The sequence below is a fragment of the Capricornis sumatraensis genome, chromosome 6 (assembly GCF_032405125.1).
Source record: "Capricornis sumatraensis isolate serow.1 chromosome 6, serow.2, whole genome shotgun sequence".
NCBI classification, from domain to species: Eukaryota; Metazoa; Chordata; class Mammalia; order Artiodactyla; family Bovidae; genus Capricornis; species Capricornis sumatraensis.
The window spans coordinates 69,799,167-69,821,109 of NC_091074.1; the positions used below are offsets into that span (position 1 = coordinate 69,799,167).

General features: G+C 41.9%; 2 protein-coding genes across 2 annotated transcripts; one reads left to right on the forward strand and one right to left on the reverse strand.

Annotated features, from left to right (window-relative positions):
- The first annotated feature begins 1,562 nt into the window (after nt 1-1,562).
- On the forward strand, nt 1,563-13,733 carry TRMT10B (tRNA methyltransferase 10B). Its single transcript, XM_068973851.1, has 8 exons — nt 1,563-1,812; nt 2,275-2,383; nt 3,214-3,338; nt 5,702-5,854; nt 7,012-7,090; nt 7,713-7,780; nt 10,245-10,368; nt 10,971-13,733. The coding sequence occupies exons 1-8, from the start codon at nt 1,627-1,629 to the stop codon at nt 11,075-11,077; spliced, it is 951 nt and encodes a 316-aa protein (XP_068829952.1). The 5' UTR covers nt 1,563-1,626; the 3' UTR covers nt 11,078-13,733.
- Nucleotides 13,012-17,879, reverse strand: EXOSC3 (exosome component 3). Its single transcript, XM_068973852.1, has 4 exons — nt 17,556-17,879; nt 16,412-16,561; nt 14,511-14,662; nt 13,012-13,440 (listed from the first exon to the last, which is right to left on the reverse strand). Exons 1-4 carry the CDS (start codon nt 17,877-17,879, stop codon nt 13,239-13,241), a joined length of 828 nt encoding a protein of 275 aa, XP_068829953.1. The 3' UTR covers nt 13,012-13,238.
- Nucleotides 17,880-21,943: the final 4,064 nt, after the last annotated feature.

The following is a 21,943-nucleotide window of genomic DNA, read 5'->3' on the forward strand; positions in this document are numbered from 1 at the left end:
TACGACGCGTGTTTCCAGGCATAGAGGATATAATGAACAATACAAACATAACACTTACAGGAGTGGGGACGTTCAGACCAAAACATAAGTAAGATGTGTGCCATGGTGGATAGGGAAGATTGGAATGTAGTGAGGAAGGTAGTAGTCGTATAATTATCCAGGGGAAGAGGATTGAGGTAGGAAAAACAGCAAGTGCAAAGACCCTAAGGTGCTATATCCTTGGTATATTTAAGAAACAGCAACAGCAAGTAGACCAGATAGTTCAGACAACAATAGATGATCATGAACAATCAGTGTAGGCCGTTGTAAGTGTTCAAGAAAATAATCAATAAGCAATCTATAACAGGAATAGAAGAGAGTTTTATTCTAGCCAAATTGAGGAGTGTAGCATGGGAGACATAAATTCAGGAAGCATTTGAAGTGTGTTCCACCAGACAACAAAATGGGAAAACCATATAAAGGTAAAAACTGCAAGGTTACAGTTAGTTACATGAGTTACTTATCATGAATTATAATTGGAGCTGGCAAGAAATAAGGGTGCTTATTAGTAAGGATTGGTTAAGGTCTGAAATGGTTGCATAGTTCTGAAAGGAGATCTTGAGACTGTAGGGTTGCAGCTGGCTGGTGTTATTCTGAATATGACTGATAGTGTCCTTGGGGGTCTGGTATAGTTCAAAGAAAGTTCAAGTTCTCAGTGGTGCAGAGACTTGCCTGAGACCAGATCTTCAGTGGCCACCCAATTCCATTTTTGTCTGCCTGAACTCTTACTCCATTTTAATTTCAATGGATCATTACAGAGATTTACTTTTTCAAAGATACATGTTTCCTGTTATGTTGGTAGCACACTGGACTCAGAGGAATAGCCATGAGCAAAGGTTATACCATTCTTAGTCTGCCACTTGGCTGTAGACTAGAACACTTCTTTTACATATCTTCCTCAGGGATTTTGAACACCGCTTTGAAGTTATTACACTAGTTACGTGTGCTGTAACAATGATTCTTCATGTTTTTCTACCTCTGCTCTTCTGATGGATATTACCCATTTCCTCTATGACTATGGCTTTCTGCTGCAGTAATATATAAGTCAGAGGAGGGAATATGTAGATTTGAAAAGTGAATTCTGATACATCACCAGCAGCTTAGAATCCTTGGTTGGTGGGATTTGGGCTGCTCTTTACCATCATTTTTGGCCGGCTCTAAACCTTCCAGGATGTTTCTAGTACAGGACTTTGCATAGCATAGGTGCTTAGTAAATATTTGCTAAAAGAATGGTTTTGAAAATAAATGGAAACGTAATGGGATAGGTAGGTTTTACCATCTCTGTCTCACCCTCAACTCATGCATGCATTCCAAAGAACACAATAAATGAACTGATGTCACTGCAGCAGTGAATAATTATTGCTTGGAGGTGTCAGGGTTCATGCCTATCTTCTAAAGAGCAAATTTGGCTTCCTTACTACTAAAAGGTTTCTGTGCTTACATATTTCTCTAGAAGACACACATGCTTTTCTCTGTTTGTATTTTACACACTTTAACACTATTTGTCATTTGGATATAGGGAAATATTTCTGCAAGTATAATAGTTCCTTTTTCCAATCTGGGTGACGAGGACAGAGGACTAAGCGCATGGACTGGAAATTGGAAGGGAGTGCTCAGAACACAGAGTCACGGGTGCTGCAGGAGCTCGAGATCACCCTAGACGACCCAGGTGAAGATGGCATCTCTGAGAGCTTCCAGCTTCTACAGATTGATGTGGGGTGTGAGCATTGGGGGCAAGAGACCCTGCCCACAGGCAGTGTGGCTTGGTGCTCGGTGAGTGGAACGAATTGCCTGGTCACAGGCTTTGAGATGATGGAATGTCCCAGAGGCCCCTATTTCAAGGATGGAGCCTGGTAACGAGAAGATTGGGAATGAGTTAGGTGTATTCTAAGGGATGAGTTTCATGTTACCTGGTTTAAGGTTTAATTTTATTTGGATCATAGAAAAAGTAAATTAAGTTCAAGAGGAATCTTTGTATACCTCAGAAAGGTCAGGAAATCTCAACCCTGTTCCTAATAAATTTACCGTGACCTTGGGCATGCCACTTCTCTTTTCTGGGGTTCTGCTTTCTCTAAACACAATCTAGTCCATTTTTGTTTTTAAGACTAACACTGCTTTTCTCTCCTAACCCTATATCTAAATTTGAAAAATAAATAAGTAACTATTTCTAATATTCATTTTCCTTTTTGGTGCTTATGAAGTTCTCAAACAATTTTGTTTTCTGGATAACATAAGAAAAATGTCCAAAGAAAGCAGAGACACTGGGAAAAGATAGTTGCGGCAAAGAAGAGTAAAAGAAAACAAGAAAAAGAAAGACGAAAAGCCAACCGTGTAGAAAATTCAGGTAACAGCAAATTCGATTGTTAGTGTAATTATTAGTATATTTATTTCTTAGCAAACTGGTATCTGCTTGTTCCTGGAAGAGTAGGGATATTGTTTTTAAATAAAAACATGTGGGAGATATGACCTATTGTTCTATTTTGTTGGGAATCAGAGTATCAAAGAAAGCAAAATTTGAGACTGCCTGTGGCTCAGAGGTTAAAGCGTCTGCCTGCAGTGCGGGAAACCTGGGTTCAATCCCTGAGTTGGGAAGATCCCCTGGAGAAGGAAATGGCAACCCACTCCAGTATTTTTGCCTGGAGTATCCCGTGGGCGGAGGGGCTGGGTGGGCTACAGTCCACGGGGTCGCAAAGATTCGGACACAACTGAGCGACTTCACTTTCACTTTCAGATATAAGCAGTCTAGGGCATGTATGTGTTTATAAGCTCGGAAGTAGAAGGAATGATACTAACAACAGCTAATGTTTATTCAGGACTATGTGCTAGGTTCATTGCTAAGAATTTTTTCTGGTTTACCGTAAGGGGTAAGGACTTTTATTATCCTCATTTTCTCGGCAAAGAGATTGAAGCTCAAAGCAGTTAAATAACACACCCAAGATCATATAGGTAATAAATGAACACACTGAACTCTGACTTAGATCCAGTAGTGTGTTCCAAGCACTGACTTCACTGTTCTGCTACACCTACACTGCCTAACGAATGAATACCTTGTATGAGCTTCCAGTTTCTCTTTTTATGAAAAAAATACTCAGTTGGCTGGGGAGATTTAGTTCTTGCTGAATAATATTTTTCTGCTTTTCCACTTTTATTCCTTTCTGGTATTTCTTACCCTAGGCTTCTACCCCCAGCACAGCAAACGTTTTCTGAGATCCCTAATCAAGGAAAGACTTTTGGAAGCCAAGCACTCAGGCCCAAGACTCTGTATCGATTTGAGTATGACTAACCACATGTCTAAGAAGGTAAAGCATCCACTGAACTCCGAATGTCTGCTCACATGAGAGAGGTTGAGGTGGGAGCAGCTTTTCCAAAGAGCATGACCGGCTCCAGTTTCTAGGATTCTCTAGCAATCCAGCAAATGTGGTTAGTTTGTTACACATGGCTACTCAGTTCCAAGATGGCTATTGTAAATAAGAAGAGAACAGACATCCTCTGGTTTAGTTTAAAATTTTTTACCTTATATTCTGTTTTAAACCCAACACATTTGCCACTGTGTTCATGGTATCCCAAGTCTAGAAGGAGCCTTTCAGGTGTAATTCTCCAGAGAAATCTTTAGCTTTCTGCTAGGGAGAGGAATGTTTGCCTGGTTGCATGTTGTGGGGAGATTACCTGGTGGGAGGTCTTTCTACACTGTAGGTGTTTTGTAAAGCCCTGTTGGTGAAGGATGGCTTTTCACCCTAGGATTCTGGGGCTGGCTCAACACACAATACTCCACACCAGACAGATAGATTGATACAGTTTATTGGTCAAATGTACTCATCCGGCAAGGAGCATGACACCGCACACCATTCGGGCCACATGGGATTGCGTTCAGGAACAGAATAAATAGCCAGGGGTCATAGGGGGCAGACTTTATAGGTTTCTGCAGGAAGATTGATTGGTTTGTTGGAATAATGCTGTGGGCTGGCAGGAGCATTGAAACCCATTAAGATGCCCTGGAAGAGGGCATGGCAACCCACTCCAGTTTTCTTGCCTGGAGAATCCCATGGACAGAGGAGCCTGCAACACAGTCCATGGGGTCTCAACTAATCAGACATGACAGAAGCGACTTAGCACACATGCATGCATTCAGGGATAAGCAGGAACCCTATATCAGAGGAATCCCTTTGATAAAAAAGAATTGTTTAGCTTTCGCACCTTATCAGTGGGAGCAGAATTTGGAGAGGCACTTGCAGCTCAGCCCTTCAAAGCCCTCTCATTTTCACCAGATAACAAAGTGGCACACAATGTTGGACCCTGATTTTGGGCCTTATACCGTAAAACACATCTTTGTTTCCCATCGTCCCTGTTGTACGTGGTAGTGTCTGCATGTTTTTCAGAGAAATTAGGATCTGAGATTCTTCCAGGAAACCTCTAACTATAGCCCACAGAAAAGGTCAACCAAGAATTTTCTGTTTGTATTCATTGAGGTATCAGATTAAATCAAAGCCTAAGGTTTTTTTGTGTATGTTTTTATTTTTTCCTGTACTGAACCAAGTCAGGCCAGATTGTGAAATTACCTTTCTATAAGGGTTGTATCTCTTGAATCAGGATGGAAAGTTAAAAACTCCAAACCTATGACATTTCCTGGAGTTAGGGAGATTGTGCCAAGTTTACCTGATGGAGTATAAAAATGCCTATACAGTAATCTAACCTCTTTTTAATAAATAGTAAATATCACATGGTAAGCTTTTTGATAAAAGCTAAAAGAGAAATAGAGTTACAAATATAGAAAACAAACTTATGGTTACTATGGGGTAAAGGGAGGGGCAAGGATAAATTGGGAGATTGGAATTGACATATACACACTACTATGTATAAAATAGATAACTAATAAGGACCTACTGTCAGAGAAGGCAATGGCACCCCACTCCAGTACTCTTGCCTGGAAAATCCCATGGATGGAGGAGCCTGGTAGGCTACAGTCCAGGGGTCACTAAGAGTCGGACACGACTGAGCGACTTCACTTTCACTTTTCACTTTCATGCGTTGGAGAAGGAAATGGCAACCCACTCCCGTGTTCTTGCCTGGAGAATCCCAGGGACAGGGGAGCCTGGTGGGCTGCCGTCTGTGGGGTCGCACAGAGTCGGACATGACTGAAGCGACTTAGCAGCAGCAGCAGCAGCAGCAGCAGCAAGGACCTACTGTATAGCATAGGGAACTCTACTCAATACCTTGTAATGGCCTATATGGGAAAAGAGGCTAAAAAAGAGTGGATTTATGTATAAATGATTCACTTTGCTGTATACCTGAAACTTAATACAACATTGGGTCATCAGCTATACTTTAATAGAAGTTTTTTAAAAAGCTAAAAGAAATATATATATATATGTATATACATGCATGTATGTATATACATGTATGTATTAGCCAGTCCAGAAGGAGGGAGAGGTCTTAGTTTTTTCATTAACTGACTATTTCTGGGCTGGTATCACTACCTTAACTTTCATCTATAAGGTATGATGCCATACATACATGTACTCACTTGTGGAGTAAAAGGGGCCATTGTATTTCATGAGCTTTCCCAGAGTCGCATTCAGTGAACTTACTCAGCAACCATTTGTTGATAATGAATTTGGGAAGAGTGGGCATGTTACTACCCTAAGTTATCCTTACTTCTTTGAAGGAATTAAGTAGACTGGCTGGACAGATCCGAAGGTTGTATGGTTCCAATAAGAAAGCTGACAGGCCATTTTGGATCTACCTCACTGGGTTCACCACAGACAGCCCCCTGTATGAAGAGTGTTTGAGGATGAATGATGGATTTTCCAGTTATCTGGTAAGCCTTATTTTGCATATTATTTGAATTGTCATTTGAAAAGTAGGTTGGAGGGGATAATAGTAAGTTTTTTTTAACTTATTCATATTTTGATGTAAAAAAATTTTATATAATTTATATATTTTCACTATTACAGTCTTAAAAGTTTAGAACCTCTCATCAGTTCTTACATTTAAAAATTTTCATCCTTCCCACTGCATTGGAAAACTAGTATTACCAGTATCTAGGGCTGTATTTTGTATCTAGTGTATTTTATACTAGACTGTGCATTCCAGGAATGTTTTAGGGAAATGCCATGACTCCTTGTTCTTAAAGTGCAAAATTTGGAAACATGAGTTTTGAGGGGAAGAGAGAATCCTTATGGAAGTAATATGGATTTAAGGTGAGTTTTAGGGAGTATTAAGTTACTTTCAGTACTCTCCTTAGGATCTCTTAAATGTAGGCATTGGTATACAGGCAGGAATCCAGATCATTGCCTAAGAAGTGACCCTAAAAGTGCCCTTGTGTGTTCGCATCGTGTAGCTGAGACTGAGTAGTGTGGCCTTTCCCAGGGAGGTCCTCAGAGGCCCCAGGTGTGAAAAGTGCCGTTTGCATTGCTGCACAGTCAGTCATGGTGCTGTTACCTTCATATCCCTCCTATAATGCAGCCATTCCCAACTTTATTTCTCTGTACATGTTTTGTGATTCCTGTATATGAGCCAAACAGATCCACTCTAAGGCCCATGCAGTTCACTCCTCTTGGTTTCCTGTCTTCATGCTTTTCTTAGATAATTCCCTCCAGTTTGAATACCTTTTCCTTTTGTATGCGTGTCAGTCTCACCTCTTTTCAGAAACCCAGTCCCAGCATTCCCTTCACTACGAGGTCGTTCCTGGTGGTGTCCTTCTCCCTCTGTAGTCCCAGGGCATGCTCCCTGTGTGTCTGTTAGGGCCTCATTACCACTTTCTGTCTCATTTTGTAAGGTTGGATGTCTGTGCCTTTAACTTCTGCTCCCCAACTGAGCCCTTTCTGAGAACAGGTTGTCAGATATGTATCCCCTTGATGTACCTGGAGCCAGGCCTGATAGAAACCATTACATGCCCCGTAAGTAACTGGGTGCTGCAGTGTGGGCTGTGTCTTAACCTAGTTAACAGTACATTGGATTGTTTACATTTTTCAGCTAGACAGAACAGAAGAAGACTGCTTTAGTTTATTTCCTCTGGAAACCCTTGTGTACCTGACTCCTGACTCAGAACATGGTATGTTCTTGATGCATTCATTGTTTCTAGCCCTTTATTTCATTATTCCTGGTGTTGGAATTTGTTAAAGCCACCCATGGTGTATCCAAGGTAAAAAAGGAACGAACATTAATTGCACGCCTCTTACGGATAGAGACCTCACTGGACGCTTTGTATTTGTCCTGCCATGTGTACATAGCTGCACAGATTTAGGGTCTCCATCCTCAGCTGGACCTTGTGAACTACTTGGTAATCCTCCTGAGTTTTCCTGGTCACCTCCTTGCATTGACTCTTTTTGGATCAATGTTAGATAAATATTTTTTCCCTGAAAATTATCTGTTTCACATAATTTTCAGTTTTATTAAGTTGATCTCACTAGTTGTCTTCTAATTATTTTACATTTCTCTGAAATTTTGCCTCCTTTCTGAACCCTAATGGTGATTTGAGTCTGCCTATCTGATTAGATATGCCAGTGGTTTATCTATTTAATTGAACTTTCCAGGGAGTTAGCAAATCTACTCTTTTTTCATTTCCTATTTCATTAAATTTCTACTTTTTATCATTAATAATTCTTTCCTTTTACAGTCTTTGGATTTAGAAATTATAAAACATTGATCCTAAATGGCCTTTGTTTTTTCATTAGCTCTTGAAAATGTTGATCTAAACAAAGTTTACATCCTTGGTGGACTTGTGGATGAAAGCATTCAGAAGGTAAGTGTACATTTTAGGCCTGACAACTGCATTTTGAAAAGTGAAGCTTTCTTTTAGAGGTACCTGCCCTGTCGCAATCTCATCCAAAAGGCGTAAGAATCCAGAAGGAGTAGGAAGAAAGAGCCTACTCTGTCTAGGTTGGCCCTCCTACTTGCCAAGTTCCCTCTCTTCTCCTCACCAATGTTAACAATCCTGATACCTGACAGAATCCAGTCAGGGACTAGAGTGGGGAATATTTGGTAATTACATAAATAGCCGTTATTGAATTCCTTTCTTCTCTTCTTGTCTTCAGTTCTGTAGGGATTACTCTGATCTTGACCAAGGAGCTTGTTTTAAAGTGGTTGGCTGTACCAGATCTTAATTGTGGCACATGAGATCTTTAGTTGTGGCATGTGAGATCTAGTGCCCTGACCAGGGCTCACACCCAGGCCCCCTGCATTGGGAGCCAGGAGTCTTAACCACTGGACTGCCAGGGAAGTTCCTACCAGGGAGGCTTTCAACATTATTACCAGCTATTTGTTCTTTGTTGAAAGAGTAGTTTGTTCCTTCTTAGGTCATCTTCCCTGTTGACAGATGTCTTACCCATAATCTCAACCACAGTAGAGTTGTCCAGGTTTCTTTTGTTGAATTTGAATTTTATGAGAACAATTGGAGTTTTGAAACACACTTCTATTATACAAATATTTGTTGAGATAATTTTTTATGCTTAATAATTAGGATATTCTGTAGATATAAATAATGATATAATGGTTAAAATGTATAAAAAGGAGCACAGTGAAAAATAAGTCTGTCATCTTTGTCACCCATGTCTGCAGTGTGAGGCAGCCATGGTTTTCTTGTGTATCTCTTGATATATTCTGTAACCACACAAGTATGTGTTTATGGGTTTATGGGCATATTAAATTAATATATTTTTTCATATATGAGAGTATATTATTTCATATGTATGTGAGATACATACACATATTTAACACAAATGATATTTAACTGTATTGCATTTATTCTAAGAAAAAGTCAGTGTTCCATGACTCCATAGTGATAGTCTTAAAATACGGGCAGGAGGTAAGGGTAGGGGAGGGCTGTAAAGAATGTCAGCTAATAAATGAGAAACGAATAATAGAATTGAAAAGTCATCCTTTTGTCACTCCCAGTGTAATCGTTGATTCAGGGAATTGACTGAAAGAAAGGTTGTAAGGGAACTAACTATTCATGTGGTCTCAAAGTACCAGCCCACAGATGAGAAAGGCAAAAGTGTACCTTTACAATGGAGTGATCTGGAGTTCATCATCTTAACAAATGATCAAACAGAATCACCACTGGTGACATGTACCTCCTTACGATGGAATCTCACCTGTGATGTATTCTTACTAGAAAATGTTTAAACTGAATTTAATCAACAGACCTAGGATGTGAGACATTCTGTAAGACAGCCAGACCAGACTTTCAAAGAAGTCAGTGTAATGAAAACTGATACGGCCATGGGGGCTATTTTAGATTAAAAAGACATAACAGCCAAATGCAGTCTCCCACAGCAGAGTGACAGCCCCTTTTTGAAGCAGACAGTTCTAGAGGGCCAGTGAGCAGTGTGTAATATATAGATGCACACATGTAACACACTGTCCTCTTTATTTTCCACCAACATCTAAACTGAAAAATAACTGGCATAAAGATTTGTTGAAGGTATGGAACTTTTTGGTTGCGACTTAAGAGTTTGGCTTCTTCACTGCTGCTAATGCCAAGTCGCTTCAGTCATGTCTGACTCTGTGTGACCCCATAGACAGCAGCCTACTAGGCTCCTCTGTCCCTGGGATTCTCCAGGCAAGAATACTAGAGTGGGTTGCCATTTACTTTTCTAATGCATGCTTGCATGCTAAGTCGCTTCAGTTGTGTCTGACTCTGCAACCCTGTGGACAGCGCCCACCAGGGTCCTCCATCCACAGGATTCTCTATGCAAGAATACTAGGGTGGGTTGCCATTTCCTCCTTCACAGAAATATGCTAAGAACAACATTTATTCAAGGGGAATCATTTTATCTTTAAATGTTCAGCGAATATAAACTAGACTGTAAACTCCTTCAGAACTCCAGATATCCCGAATTGGATCTTACTGAGTTCAGGCCAGCAGTGTTCTCTGGTTGATTAGACTGCTTGGATTTTTGGATGCATATTGTAACTGCAGATATGCCTCTTTTTACTTCCTTCCTTCTTGGTTGTATTGATAAGTAGCAGCAAGTAGAAGCTAGCAGATAGATGGCTTCCAAATAAGTGAGTTATTGCTGCATAAGCCATTTCTTACTTGCCAGAAATAAATACTCATTATCTGCAGTTTCTCCCTATTTTTTTAATACACTTATGATTACAGATGTAAATGGTAAATGAGAATTCTCACAATTTGCTCTGCTGCATATTACACTGACAATAACTTCATGTATTATTTTTATAAGAAAAATGTTTGTGATTTACAGAAGGTGACATTTCAGAAGGCCCAAGAACACTCTGTTAAGACTGCTCGCTTGCCAATCCAGGAATATATGGTCAAATGCCAGAATGGGAAGAACTATCATTCAGAGATACTGACCATCAATCAAGGTACTGCTCACATGGCGCATGCTTAATATATGTTAGTTATGCTACTGCTTCTTTACATTGTGTTTAAGTATAAATGGCCCTTGAAGCAGCCTCCCCTGTGACTAATGTGCTTGGACTTTATTGTATGCACTTTGTGACATGTATCCTGACCTCTCAAAGGCATTTTGCATTTCCTTCCTGATTCCCACCTGTGTTAAAGATGGTTGAAATTGTTCCTTTGTCCTAGTATGCCATGCCTTCAGCCTGTCACTGAACAGTGAATTCCTGTTTGTCCTTCCTGATTCCGTTCACAGGCATCTTGGCTGCTCCCTTCCCCTTCCAGGCCATGTCAGGCCCCTCTGTTGTGTTCCCGTTGTACTGTGTTCCTCTCTGCTGCATTGTCCATTCACAGGCCTGTATCTCTCAGTGTAGGCTGAGATCCTTGTAGGCAAGCAGGGCCTTTGTCTTTGCCTGTCTCCCCAGGAGACGTATGTGGTACCATATTTGGTGGAGTAGATTTGTTGATTGAAATATTCCAGAACACTTTTTTCCTTGTTAGTTATATACTAATTCTCTTTTTTCCTCTGTGTGGTCCCTCTGTTTTCTGTTTACCCTTCCAACAGTGTTTGATATCCTGTCTACTTACTTTGAGACTCAAAACTGGCCTGAAGCATTGAAGAAAGGAGTTTCTTCCAGAAAAGGCTATGTTCTTCAGAACTCAGTGGAATGATGGAGAGCCTAAGGAGGCAGCTGCAGGAGGTGACGTTGCTGGAGTTGTCTTGACCAAAGAGCAGAGCAGAGAATGGTGGTGGTACTCATTTGCCTTTACTTGACATCTTGGCTCTTCATTTGGATGAAGAGGAACCACATTTTATGCTCTTTTGTATCTCCCATAGTGCCTGTCTCACAGGAAGTGCCCAGATATATGTTGACTAACTAGAAAATTTACCTAACAATGAATTAGCCCTACGACTACATGGCTTTGGATGTGTTAATTCATCTTCTGTACATCTATTTGTGAAATAGCTACTCGTAAGAGTAGCTTAAATAATCAAGTAAGAATTGTTCTATCTGTTCTATCAAGAGTTAAATTTTCACTGCACAGGCATCATAAAGTTGCATGACTTTGTCTGGCCATCTCAAACATGCTGATTTTCCCCAGCTCAGTAATATGCTATACAGACTTTGCAGGGTCAGCCTGTCCTAACAGCCCTGCTTTAAGCCCCCATAGCATTTTGTTCCATCTGTGGCTCCTACTTTGTCTCCCCTATTCTGAGTATGGGCAATGAGTGTTTCTCTCTTCCTAATAGTAGCCTTGTAACAATTTGTGGCAGTATCTTTGTATCCTTATGAGCTTTGTACCAACTAGATTCTTCATATATACTTGTGATTAACAGGTCAAATTGAAAAGCACACAGTATTGTAAGTCTGACTTGAAGAGACAGAAAATACATTGTATCTGACACAAGTATGTTAGGTAACCTAAATCTCAGTGATCTCTTTTTTTCATGTCCTAGTCAGGTAGAGTTGCTTCAGTTACTCTAGCCAGTTTGGGTTAGTAAAAACTTGTTAATTTAGCTGCTAGCAAGTTCAGAATGTATTCTATATTTTAGAAGAACCAAAAGGTTACTTTTCTGCTCTGTCCCCTCTCCTTCACAATTTAAGTTCCTCAAGAGCTGTGATCACTTGATAAATTTTATCAGTGTCTTTTTACTACTTACAAATGGCCCAGTCTTCAGGAAACATCTTTAGGAATATGTAATACCTTGGTCTTTATCAGCTTACTGAATGTGTGCTATAATCCTTGGTCTTTATCAGCTTACTGAATGTGTTCTATAATCTCTGTCATCCAAAACCTATGGATAGGCTTCAGGGGTCTGTAACTCTTACCATATATTGATATATTCTCAGGGAGGTCTCTTAACAGAACCACTGACCTGGATCATCTGGCAGGCTTCATTTTCACCTTTCAAGGCTTTGCTTAAAATGCAAATTTCCTCTGACTCCATCACAAACCTCTACTGTTTTTTTTCAAAACCCACAGGTAGTTTTTTGTTTGGCTTCCCAGAAATGATTTTAACAAAGTAAGATCTGGCTAGACTTGGAATCAGAGACCTTCATCATAGTGTCATCTATAGAACAATAAAAAACTACACATATCTAAAATATGCTGTAACATGAAAATGAAATATTATACAACTATTATATACTTTGTCCACTTCAAACAACATGTAATATATTTTGTGATTGCTATTAAAAATTCAATAAAGTGGTATATAGAGTATAATCCTATAGTTCCAATTTGAAAAACATACATTCACATATAGTAGTTGAGAATGTAGTCCAAGTTAATCCATGCCTCAGTTTCTTCAACTAGAAAGTTAAATGTCTTTGCAGTTACTAAGTGAATTAATCCATGCAAAATACTTGGAACCAATCAGTTAGCTGCTACATACTCACCCACTAAATAGTGGAATTACAGGTGGTTTTTGTTTGCTTTATATTTTTTTAATGTATTCTGTATTTTCTTTGGTGAACATATTTTACTATCAGAAAATAATTTTATCTTAATGCTCACTTTCACTTACAGAAGCTACACTCTAGCAAAGGAAAAGTTAACATCAAATAAACCATAACAGTAACTGTGAGTAAACTTTATTGTAAAAAACAGAAAACTACATCATGGCTTCATGATTTTTCTCACCCATAAGAATTTGGGTGGCAACCAGTAACTTTTTTATAAAAGCATTTTATTTAGGACTGTAATAGACAATATGTACATTCACATCTTGTCTCCTGAAGATTTAATGGGGAATTCACCTGAGAAGCCTTTTTCCCAGGAAACCCAGTCTCTCGGTTCAGCTGAGCCATAAAAAAGCCCACATAGGTCTTCAGCTCTCTGCCAGTCTGGAGAAGATTTGTTTTCTTTGATCTGCTGTCATGTGTTCACAAGCTTCTAAAATGTTTGCCAAAATCAGAGTCTGCTGAATGGTTTTTGCCTTAACCCATATTCTTCCATTCATTCCAAATACTATCTCCAAGGGGTAGAGTTTTCCCACTTCTTGTAGGATTTCGCAGTCTGGAGCTAACAGCCTGGTGAGGAAGGGAAAGAAAACACAACTTTATTATGTGGCCGGGTGTGCCTTGACTACTTCAGGGGACTCCTTTTCTGGGCAGTTCTCCACAGTTACTCAGAGCTCCACCAACATCATTGCAAAACAACAAGGCACATGAAAATATCTGCTCCCCTTTTTCTTCCAAGAAGCTTTATAACTTACAGGTATACCAGAGGTCACAATGGTGGGCTATCCTCTACAAAGAAACCAAACTCCCTATGCCATCAACTTTACAAAAAATATATAAAGTTCTTCTTTCACACTGTCAGAGCACCTTAATTCTAGACTTTAGAACTGTAGCTTTTTTATTGTCTCTGGTACTGAAAGAACACTTTAACCTTGTTTTCCTGACCATGTAAATTATTCTTTGGTATTAAATCAATCCTTGGAGAAGAGTGTTGACTCTTTCAAACTACAAAATGTTGCTTGGTTAATAACATGCTTCTTTAAATGTCTTGAACTAATTCTGCAAATCTGCAAAATAAGTAGCAAAGAGAGATATGCAAGATAGCTGTGAACCTCAGCTTAAGGAGTAAAGCCCTTTAATGGGGCATAGCTTTGGGTAGGTAAAGATCTAAACCTAACAAAGAGAATCTGCCTCTGGGAACTATTAAAAGGACAGTAAAGCAGGAGCCTTTTGTGAATGTCTGCCTAAGTCTGAGGGTCACATCACTCTAGCTTAATTTGGCTCCCATTATAAGAGAAATATGATGATTTTGTACAATAATAAATTGCATCTGTATTCAAGTAACTTAGAAGGGGGAAGGCCAGTTTTCACATTTGGTCTGAGTATATATAAGGAACAACTGACGTACCAGCAGAGAAGTCCAGATTCCATATCAATACAGAAACTATGACAAATATGTCTGAATTTTGTGTATTCACAGAGAGGATGAGGCTAAATCCAAGAGTTTACAACTGTGCTAAAATGGATACTAATTTTTAACTTTGAGGAGATACAGCCATTGTTACAGCCAAAGATTAGTCAGCTTTCTAAGAAGGTATAATATAAAAGACAACAGGCAAGCTGGAAAGCATCAGACTTACTTTCTAATTAAGCCCAAAGTGACTTTAAAAAGCAGACCATCCTGTCCAATCACACCCATTCCATTGGCTCGTCCACAGCTGTCAATACAGACCATCTCTGGTTCCATATCTTTATTAGCAACCACAAATTGGCCATAGATGAGATCTCCGACCTACAATGATAATTAAAAAACATCATTTCCTCTCAGTGAACTATGCTACAGGTGCTGCTATTGGCTGTTTTCAATAGCCATCAACACCAGTCACCTGCAATTCTGTGGCTAAATGACAGACTACACTCCAGGATTCTCACAGTCCCGCTGGAGCTGCGTCCTAAAAGAAGGCAAATTAAAGCCTGTACCCTCACCCTTCCCTTTGCAGAAAATCCTCAGACTGGGAGCCTCAGCAAAGCCAGAGGGTACCCACTGGGGTTACACTGTCAAGTACACTAGCCACTACTCACATGTAGCTGTTTAAACTTACATTTTATTAAAACGATGTACTTAAAATGCAATTTTTCAGTTGCATTAGCCATATTTGAAATGCTCAATAGCTATGTGTGACTTAGTGGCTCCCATAATACTCAGTGCATGTAAAACACTAGCATCACCACAAAGTTTTATTGCACAGCACTGCTTTAGGGGATTACAGAAGAAACAACCCCTGGCATGCAAATTATTCAAAGCAAAACAGAATATTGGTAATTGACTGACTGTTCTCCATACAATAATTACTTTAAAAGCCTCAAAAGTTTAACTTCAAAATGACAACAACTATGGAAATGAAGAGTAAACTTGTTTCATTAAGTACCAACAACTGCTGGTGACTCAAGGAACTAGAAAGAACATTCTCTGCCTTTTAGAGCATTTACTTTCAGCGGGCAGTGGAGATATATATGTAAACAAACTTCATTCACAGCTGAATCCAGTAAGAAAAATGACTGAAAATTAGGGATGTTTTTACAGAGCGTTAGTGGGGCTCAGCCTGGGTCTTGAAAGACCAGAATATGTTCCACAGGTTGAGAAGAGGATAAAGCAATCCAGACAGAGGGAACAGCATAAACAAAGGTACAGGAGCATAGAGTATGAATTCAGTGGTGCTCTTAAATAGTTCAGTGTAATTCAGGCAGGGCCACATGGAGATATAATTATGGATGAGAGAAGAACTCTGGAAATAGTAACATGTAGGCTTTGAAGAACTTTTTCTTTTGCAGAAAGGGGTATGAGAGGCTGTCAGCTCTTAAAAGCCTGGATGAAGGGGCAGAAGTGTACAGGCAGGATGTTACTAAGGAGGTCACTGACTTACGTCCAGTCAAGAGACAGCCAAGGCCTGAACTTGCAAAGTGGAGATAAAGGGGTGCACATGTGGCAAATCAGAGAGACTCAACATGAGGGATGAGTGAGAAAAGGCAAAGAAACCTCCAAATTTCTGGCTTGGATGGACAGGAAGCGTGGCCATGCTACCTGAAAAGCCCAAGTTGAAACTTGAAGTAGCAAGACTGCTCCTCTTGCAAAATGGGATTGTTGGGAAACAGTGATGTAACCGAAGCTGTGAGATACAAGTCCCAGGACCCACATCCAGAAAAGATGGATGAGTGATACAGCAATTTCCACCACTGTTCCTTCCTCCCTAAGCCTCTGGCTTACTTCTTGTCCAGTGTATATGGATATAACAAATAACAGATATAACCTTTCAGCAGAGATGAAAATATCCCCCAACATAACAAATGTAAACTTAAGTATGTGGCTTTGGTCCCAGAGGTGGAGCATCTGAAAGAACTCTTGAAGCCTGGAGTGATTACAAAGATGCTCCAAGATCACCCAATAGCACTAGGAAAATAAGACAGTTCCGGTAGTCTTCTGGATATGACTGTTTAGGAAATGGATATTTGCTACTTGTGAAACCAAAGGTCCTGTCGTTACCTGCACATTAGGTCTGTTTCTTTTAGTGGCACCTTCAAATGCCAAGTAAGACAGGGAAGCTGGCTCACTCCCTCCAACATCAACCTTGAATATGTCTCCAGACTTAGCTGTCACTATGCCAATCACATGGTCGCCTTTCACCGGGACATACTACAAAAAATAAGAGAACCACCATACATGACAATCATTTTTAAGACATCTTCAACAAGTCCTCAGCGGTTGTTATGTTTGTCATTTAAATATTTAGAAAATATTTTAAAATCCATGTTTACAAATCAATACAAACCTTACAACAAACCTGATATGTCACTCTCCCTAAAAGAAAACCAATCACATGATAAACTCTCAGATTTCCAGCTTCTAACAGTGTTCATTTAAGTCTGTATCATCTTATCTCTTCTGAATTCTTATCAGAAACTCCCTAGAGTTGGTTTGCAAGAGTCCAGTGATACAGGGGGAGAAGGCAATAGCAACCCACTCCAGTACTCTTGCCTGGAAAATCCCATGGACGGAGGAACCTGGTAGCCTGCAGTCCATGGGATCCCTAGGAGTCGGACACGACTGAGCGACTTCACTTTCACTTTCATGCATTGGAGAAGGAAATGGCAACCCACTCCAGTATTCTTGCCTGGAGAATCCCAGGGACGGAGGAGCCTGGTGGGCTGCCGTCTTTGGGGTCGCACAGAGTCGGACACGACTGAAGCCACTTAGCAGCAGCAGTGATACAGGGGTCCTCACAACCAAGCAAGGTCATTCTGTTATTTCTTCCTATGTGAAATTTCTTATTTATTCTAAGAGAAACACCTCCCCTGTGATATCCACTCATTGAACTTGATTCTTTGGAACGCCGAAAGGCAAGTCTGCTGCTCCCTGACCTATAAGGTTTTGAAGACAATGACCACGTCTCAGTCTTTATCCTCTTATGTGCCCTTATATTCCCAGGGTCTTTTCTCGCCTGGTCGCCCATCTAGGCCCACGTTCCAGTTGTTCACGGTCCCTCTAAAGGAGTTGTAGAAGCAAGCACAAGACTCCAGTGGCTCTTCGCTAGCCTTATCAGAGGAAGGCTCCAGGGTCCCTTTCGTGCTTCCGAAGAGTATCCTCAGCCTTCTCCCAGCTGGACAACCCCTCCGGAGTCTCAGCTTACCCGCTTCTGCTGCGAGTCCACCCAGTAAACGCCACCACCGCTGCCACTGCCGGGTTCCTTGTGACGGAGCCGGCCGCACTTGGTGACCAGCAGTCGGTCGCCGCAGCGCCGCAAGCCTGGGCCGCACACCACGCGTCCCCGGGAGCGCGCTGCGGCGTTTAGGCGCAGCGGTCGCTCCCCTGCACCTCCTGAGCCTTCTCCGTCCTCCTGATCTGGCAGCAGCAGCTCTTCGCCCGGCAGCACCACTTGATCTAGCACCGTCCGCGCTGCCCGCGCCCCGCAGCCAGCCAGGGACTCCGCTGCAACACCCACTGCTTCGGCCATCGCGGGCGTCACTATAGTTTCCGGCTTCCGGCTCTGCGTCCAATCGCCAGCTCGCCCAAGACTTTCCGTTTCCGGCAGCACAGGCTTGTGGGACTTGAACCTGTTTTCAAAGTCCGATCTCTCTGGTTTAGCGGGTTCCCTCAAGATGGCTATGACTGTGTCTTTAGCTGGCCGCCCATCCAGCAGTCTGTTCGCAGGTCCGCAGGAGAAACACTAGCTTGAGTCAGTCGCGGAGCCTCTTCCCCCGGTGTCTGAGATGCACAGTGGGATATGAGACCCCAGCATCTTTCGTTTCGTGGAAACCCTGGGAACTGAGCAGGCCTTCGGGAGTTGGCTCTGTCTTCTGACTCTACCTTCTGAGGGACCGCTAATCTTTTACCAGGAAGAGTATTCAGTATTTTCTTTTGCATAGGAAACTTTTATCTATTCACGTTGTGGAAGACCAGAGAAGAATAGAAAGAAAATGAAAAGCATTAGTTTTGCTCCCTGTTTGTCTTTCTGCTAGGCTGTCAGCTAGTTCTCACTTTTTTTCTTCTAGCGCAGGTCCTGGCACGAAATAAATAATACTTGGTGAATGAATGAATGAAAATGAATGTTGACATTTTGGTTTGCGTTTCCTTCCCCCCTCCCCCGAAAATATTTACATATCACTTGCATATTTCCATATAACTAAGCTTCCCCTCCACCGCCTGGGAAAATCAGAAACTGCAGTTAAATCTTTGCTGCTGTTTTCCTTGGAGCAGGCCTTAGTTGCCCAGGTGAAGAGCAGCTGAATTGCAAATCAATAGCACATTGAGTCTCCCCTTCTGACTTTCAAGGCTCTCACTTGAAATATCAGGTCGTCTGGTATTCCCATCTCTTTCACAATTTTCCCCAGTTTATTGTGATCCACTCAGTCAAAGGCTTTGGCATAGTCAATAAAGCAGAAATAGATGTTTTTCTGGAACTCTCTTGCTTTTTCCATGATCCAGCAGATGTTGGCAATTTGATCTCTGGTTCCTCTGCCTTTTCTAAAACCAGCTTGAACATCAGGAAGTTCACGGTTCAAATATTGCTGAATCCTGGCTTGGAGAATTTTGAGCATCACTTTACTAGCATGTGAGATGAGTGCAATTGTGTGGTATTTGGAGCATTCTTTGGCATTGCCTTTCTTTGGGATTGGAATGAACACTGACCTTTTCCAGTCCTGTGGCCACTGCTGAGTTTTCCAAATTTGCTGGCATATTGAGTGCAGCACTTTCACAGCATCATCTTTCAGGATTTGAAATAGCTCAATTGGAATGCCATCTCCTCCACTAGCTTTGTTCATAGCGATGCTTTCTAAGGCCCACTTGACTTCACATTCCAGGATGTCTGGCTCTAGATGAGTGATCACACCATCGTGATTATCCGGGTCATGAAGATCTTTCTTGTCCAGTTCTTCTGTGTATTCTTGCCACCTCTTCTTAATAGCTTCTGCTTCTGTTAGGTCCATACCATTTCTGTCCTTTATCGAGCCCATCTTTGCATGAAATGTTCCCTTGGTATCTCTAATTTTCTTGAAGAGATCTCTAGTCTTTTCCATTCTGTTGTTTTCCTCTATTTCTTTGCATTGATCGCTGAAGAAGGCTTTCTTATCTCTTCTTGCTATTCTTTGGAATTCTGCATTCAGATTATTATATCTTTCCTTTTCTCCTTTGCTTTTCACCTCTCTTCTTTTCACAGCTATTTGTAAGGCCTCCTCAGACAGCCATTTTGCTTTTTTGCATTTCTTTTCCATGGAGATGGTCTTGATCCCTCTCTCCTGTACAATGTCATGAACCTCATTCCATAGTTCATCAGGCACTCTATCAGATCTAGGCCCTTAAATCTATTTCTCACTTCCACTGTATAATCATAAGGGATTTGATTTAGGTCATACCTGAATGGTCTAGCGGTTTTCCCTACTTTCTTCAATTTCAGTCTGAATTTGGTAATAAGGAATTCATGATCTGAGCCACAGTCAGCTCCTGGTCTTGTTTTTGTTGACTGTATAGAGCTTCTCCATCTTTGGCTGCAAAGAATATAATCAATCTGATTTTGGTGTTGACCATCTGGTGATGTCCATGTGTAGAGTCTTCTCTTGTGTTGTTGGAAGAGGGTGTTTGCTATGACCAGTGCATTTTCTTGGCAAAACTCTATTAGTCTTTGCCCTGCTTCATTCTGCATTCCAAGGCCAAATTTGCCTGTTACTCCAGGTGTTTCTTGACTTCCTACTTTTGCATTCCAGTCTCCTATAATGAAAAGGACATCTTTTTTAGGTGTAAGTTCTAAAAGGTCTTGTAGGTCTTCATAGAACCGTTCAACTTCAGCTTCTTCAGCGTTACTGGTTGGGGCACAGACTTGGATTACCGTGATATTGAATCGGGGCAGCGACCTAAAGTGCCAGGCTGCAACGGTGCAGGAACAGCCAAGAGGAGCTACCCCGCGTCCAAGGACAGGGGCGGTGGCTGAGAGGAGCTACCCTGCAGCCAAGGCCAGGGGCAGTGGCCAGGAGGAGCTACCCTGCGTTTGCGGCCAGGGGCGGCATCTAAAGCCATGGGTGGTGGCCAGGAGGAGCAACCCCGCATCCAAGGAGCAGTGGGGAGGGCCTAGAGGAGCCATCCCTTGTTGAAGGTCAGGAAGGGCGGCAGTGAGGAGATACCCCTCATCCAAGGTAAGGCGCAGCGGCTGTGCTTTGCTGGAGCAGCCGTGAAGAGATACCCCATGCCCAAGGTAAGCGAAAGCCAAGTAAGATGGTAGGTGTTGCAAGAGGGCATCAGAGGGCAGAAACACTGAAACCATACTCACAGAAATCTAGTCAATCTAATCACACTAGGACTACAGCCTTGTCTAACCCAATGAAACTAAGCCATGCCCGCGGGGCAACCCAAGATGGGCGGGTCATGGTGGAGAGGTCTGACAGAATGTGGTCCACTGGAGAAGGGAATGGCAAACCACTTCAGTATTCTTGCCTTGAGAACCCCATGAACAGTATGAAAAGGCAAAATGATAGGATACTGAAAGAGGAACTCCCCAGGTCGCTAGGTGCCCAATATGCTACTGGAGATCAGTGGAGAAATAACTCCAGAAAGAATGAAGGGATAGAGCCAAAGCAAAAACAATACCCAGCTGTGGATGTGACTGGTGATAGAAGCAAGATCCGATGCTGTAAAGAGCAATATTGCATAGGAACCTGGAATGTCCGGTCCATGAATCAAGGCAAATTGAAAGTGGTCAAACAAGAGATGGCAAGAGTGAACATCGACATTCTAGGAATCAGCGAACTAAAATGGACTGGAATGGGTGAATTTAACTCAGATGACCATTATATCTACTACTGCAGGCAGGAATCCCTTAGAAGAAATGGAGTAGCCATCATGGTCAACAAAAGAGTCCGAAATGCAGTACTTGGATGCAATCTCAAAAATGACAGAATGATCTCTGTTCGTCTCCAAGGCTGAGCCACAAGGGAAGCCCCAAATACAATAACAGAGGCCAAATGAAATGTAACTTTGGTTTTGTGACAGATTATTGCGAGAGGTGTTCTTGTTTGGTTACCTTTACAGAAGGGGTGGCATAGATAAGTTTTTCTCTCCTCCCCACTCCAACCCAGTTCCAGAGGGCCTGCATAGAGCAGGTATTCAGTGACCAAGACTACCTCTATCGCAGCTGGCCCAAGGCCAAGCTGTTTAGTACTCAATGACCTCAGGTCCCGGCCAGACAGAGATGTCAGGAAATGATCCCTGGATTGTCTCTCATGCACCCTCACGTCAATAGAGGAGCCCCTCTGTCAGAAACGTGACCTAAATCTGGCTGAGGAGGTCTACCAAGGGCACTTCAGGCAGGTGTGTCCGCACGTGGTTGTTGGTCTGGTAGATTGCCAAGTCCACAGTGGCAAACATAGGTCTGGAAAAGAACAGTCACCTGAGACCGGAAGTTCAGGCTTGGAGGGCGAGTCGAAGGTGCCTGGAGGGCGGTGCCCTGCGCGACACGCCCAGAGGGCGGAGCACACTAGAGGCATCCTGGTCCGTGTGTCACGTGTCGCAGTGTCGGTGCTCTGCCAT

Excerpts from the sequence above, each read along its gene's own strand:
- TRMT10B (XM_068973851.1), top strand. The coding sequence starts at position 1,627 with ATGGACTGGAAATTGGAAGGGAGTGCTCAGAACACAGAGTCACGGGTG. Across the intron at positions 7,091-7,712 it reads GACTCCTGACTCAGAACATG|CTCTTGAAAATGTTGATCTA; the intron begins GTATGTTCTTGA and ends TTTTTTCATTAG. Across the intron at positions 10,369-10,970 it reads GATACTGACCATCAATCAAG|TGTTTGATATCCTGTCTACT; the intron begins GTACTGCTCACA and ends CCCTTCCAACAG.
- EXOSC3 (XM_068973852.1), bottom strand. The coding sequence starts at position 17,879 with ATGGCCGAAGCAGTGGGTGTTGCAGCGGAGTCCCTGGCTGGCTGCGGG. Across the intron at positions 14,663-16,411 it reads GAAACAGACCTAATGTGCAG|GTCGGAGATCTCATCTATGG; the intron begins GTAACGACAGGA and ends TTATCATTGTAG. Across the intron at positions 13,441-14,510 it reads ACTTTGGGCTTAATTAGAAA|GCTGTTAGCTCCAGACTGCG; the intron begins GTAAGTCTGATG and ends CTTCCTCACCAG.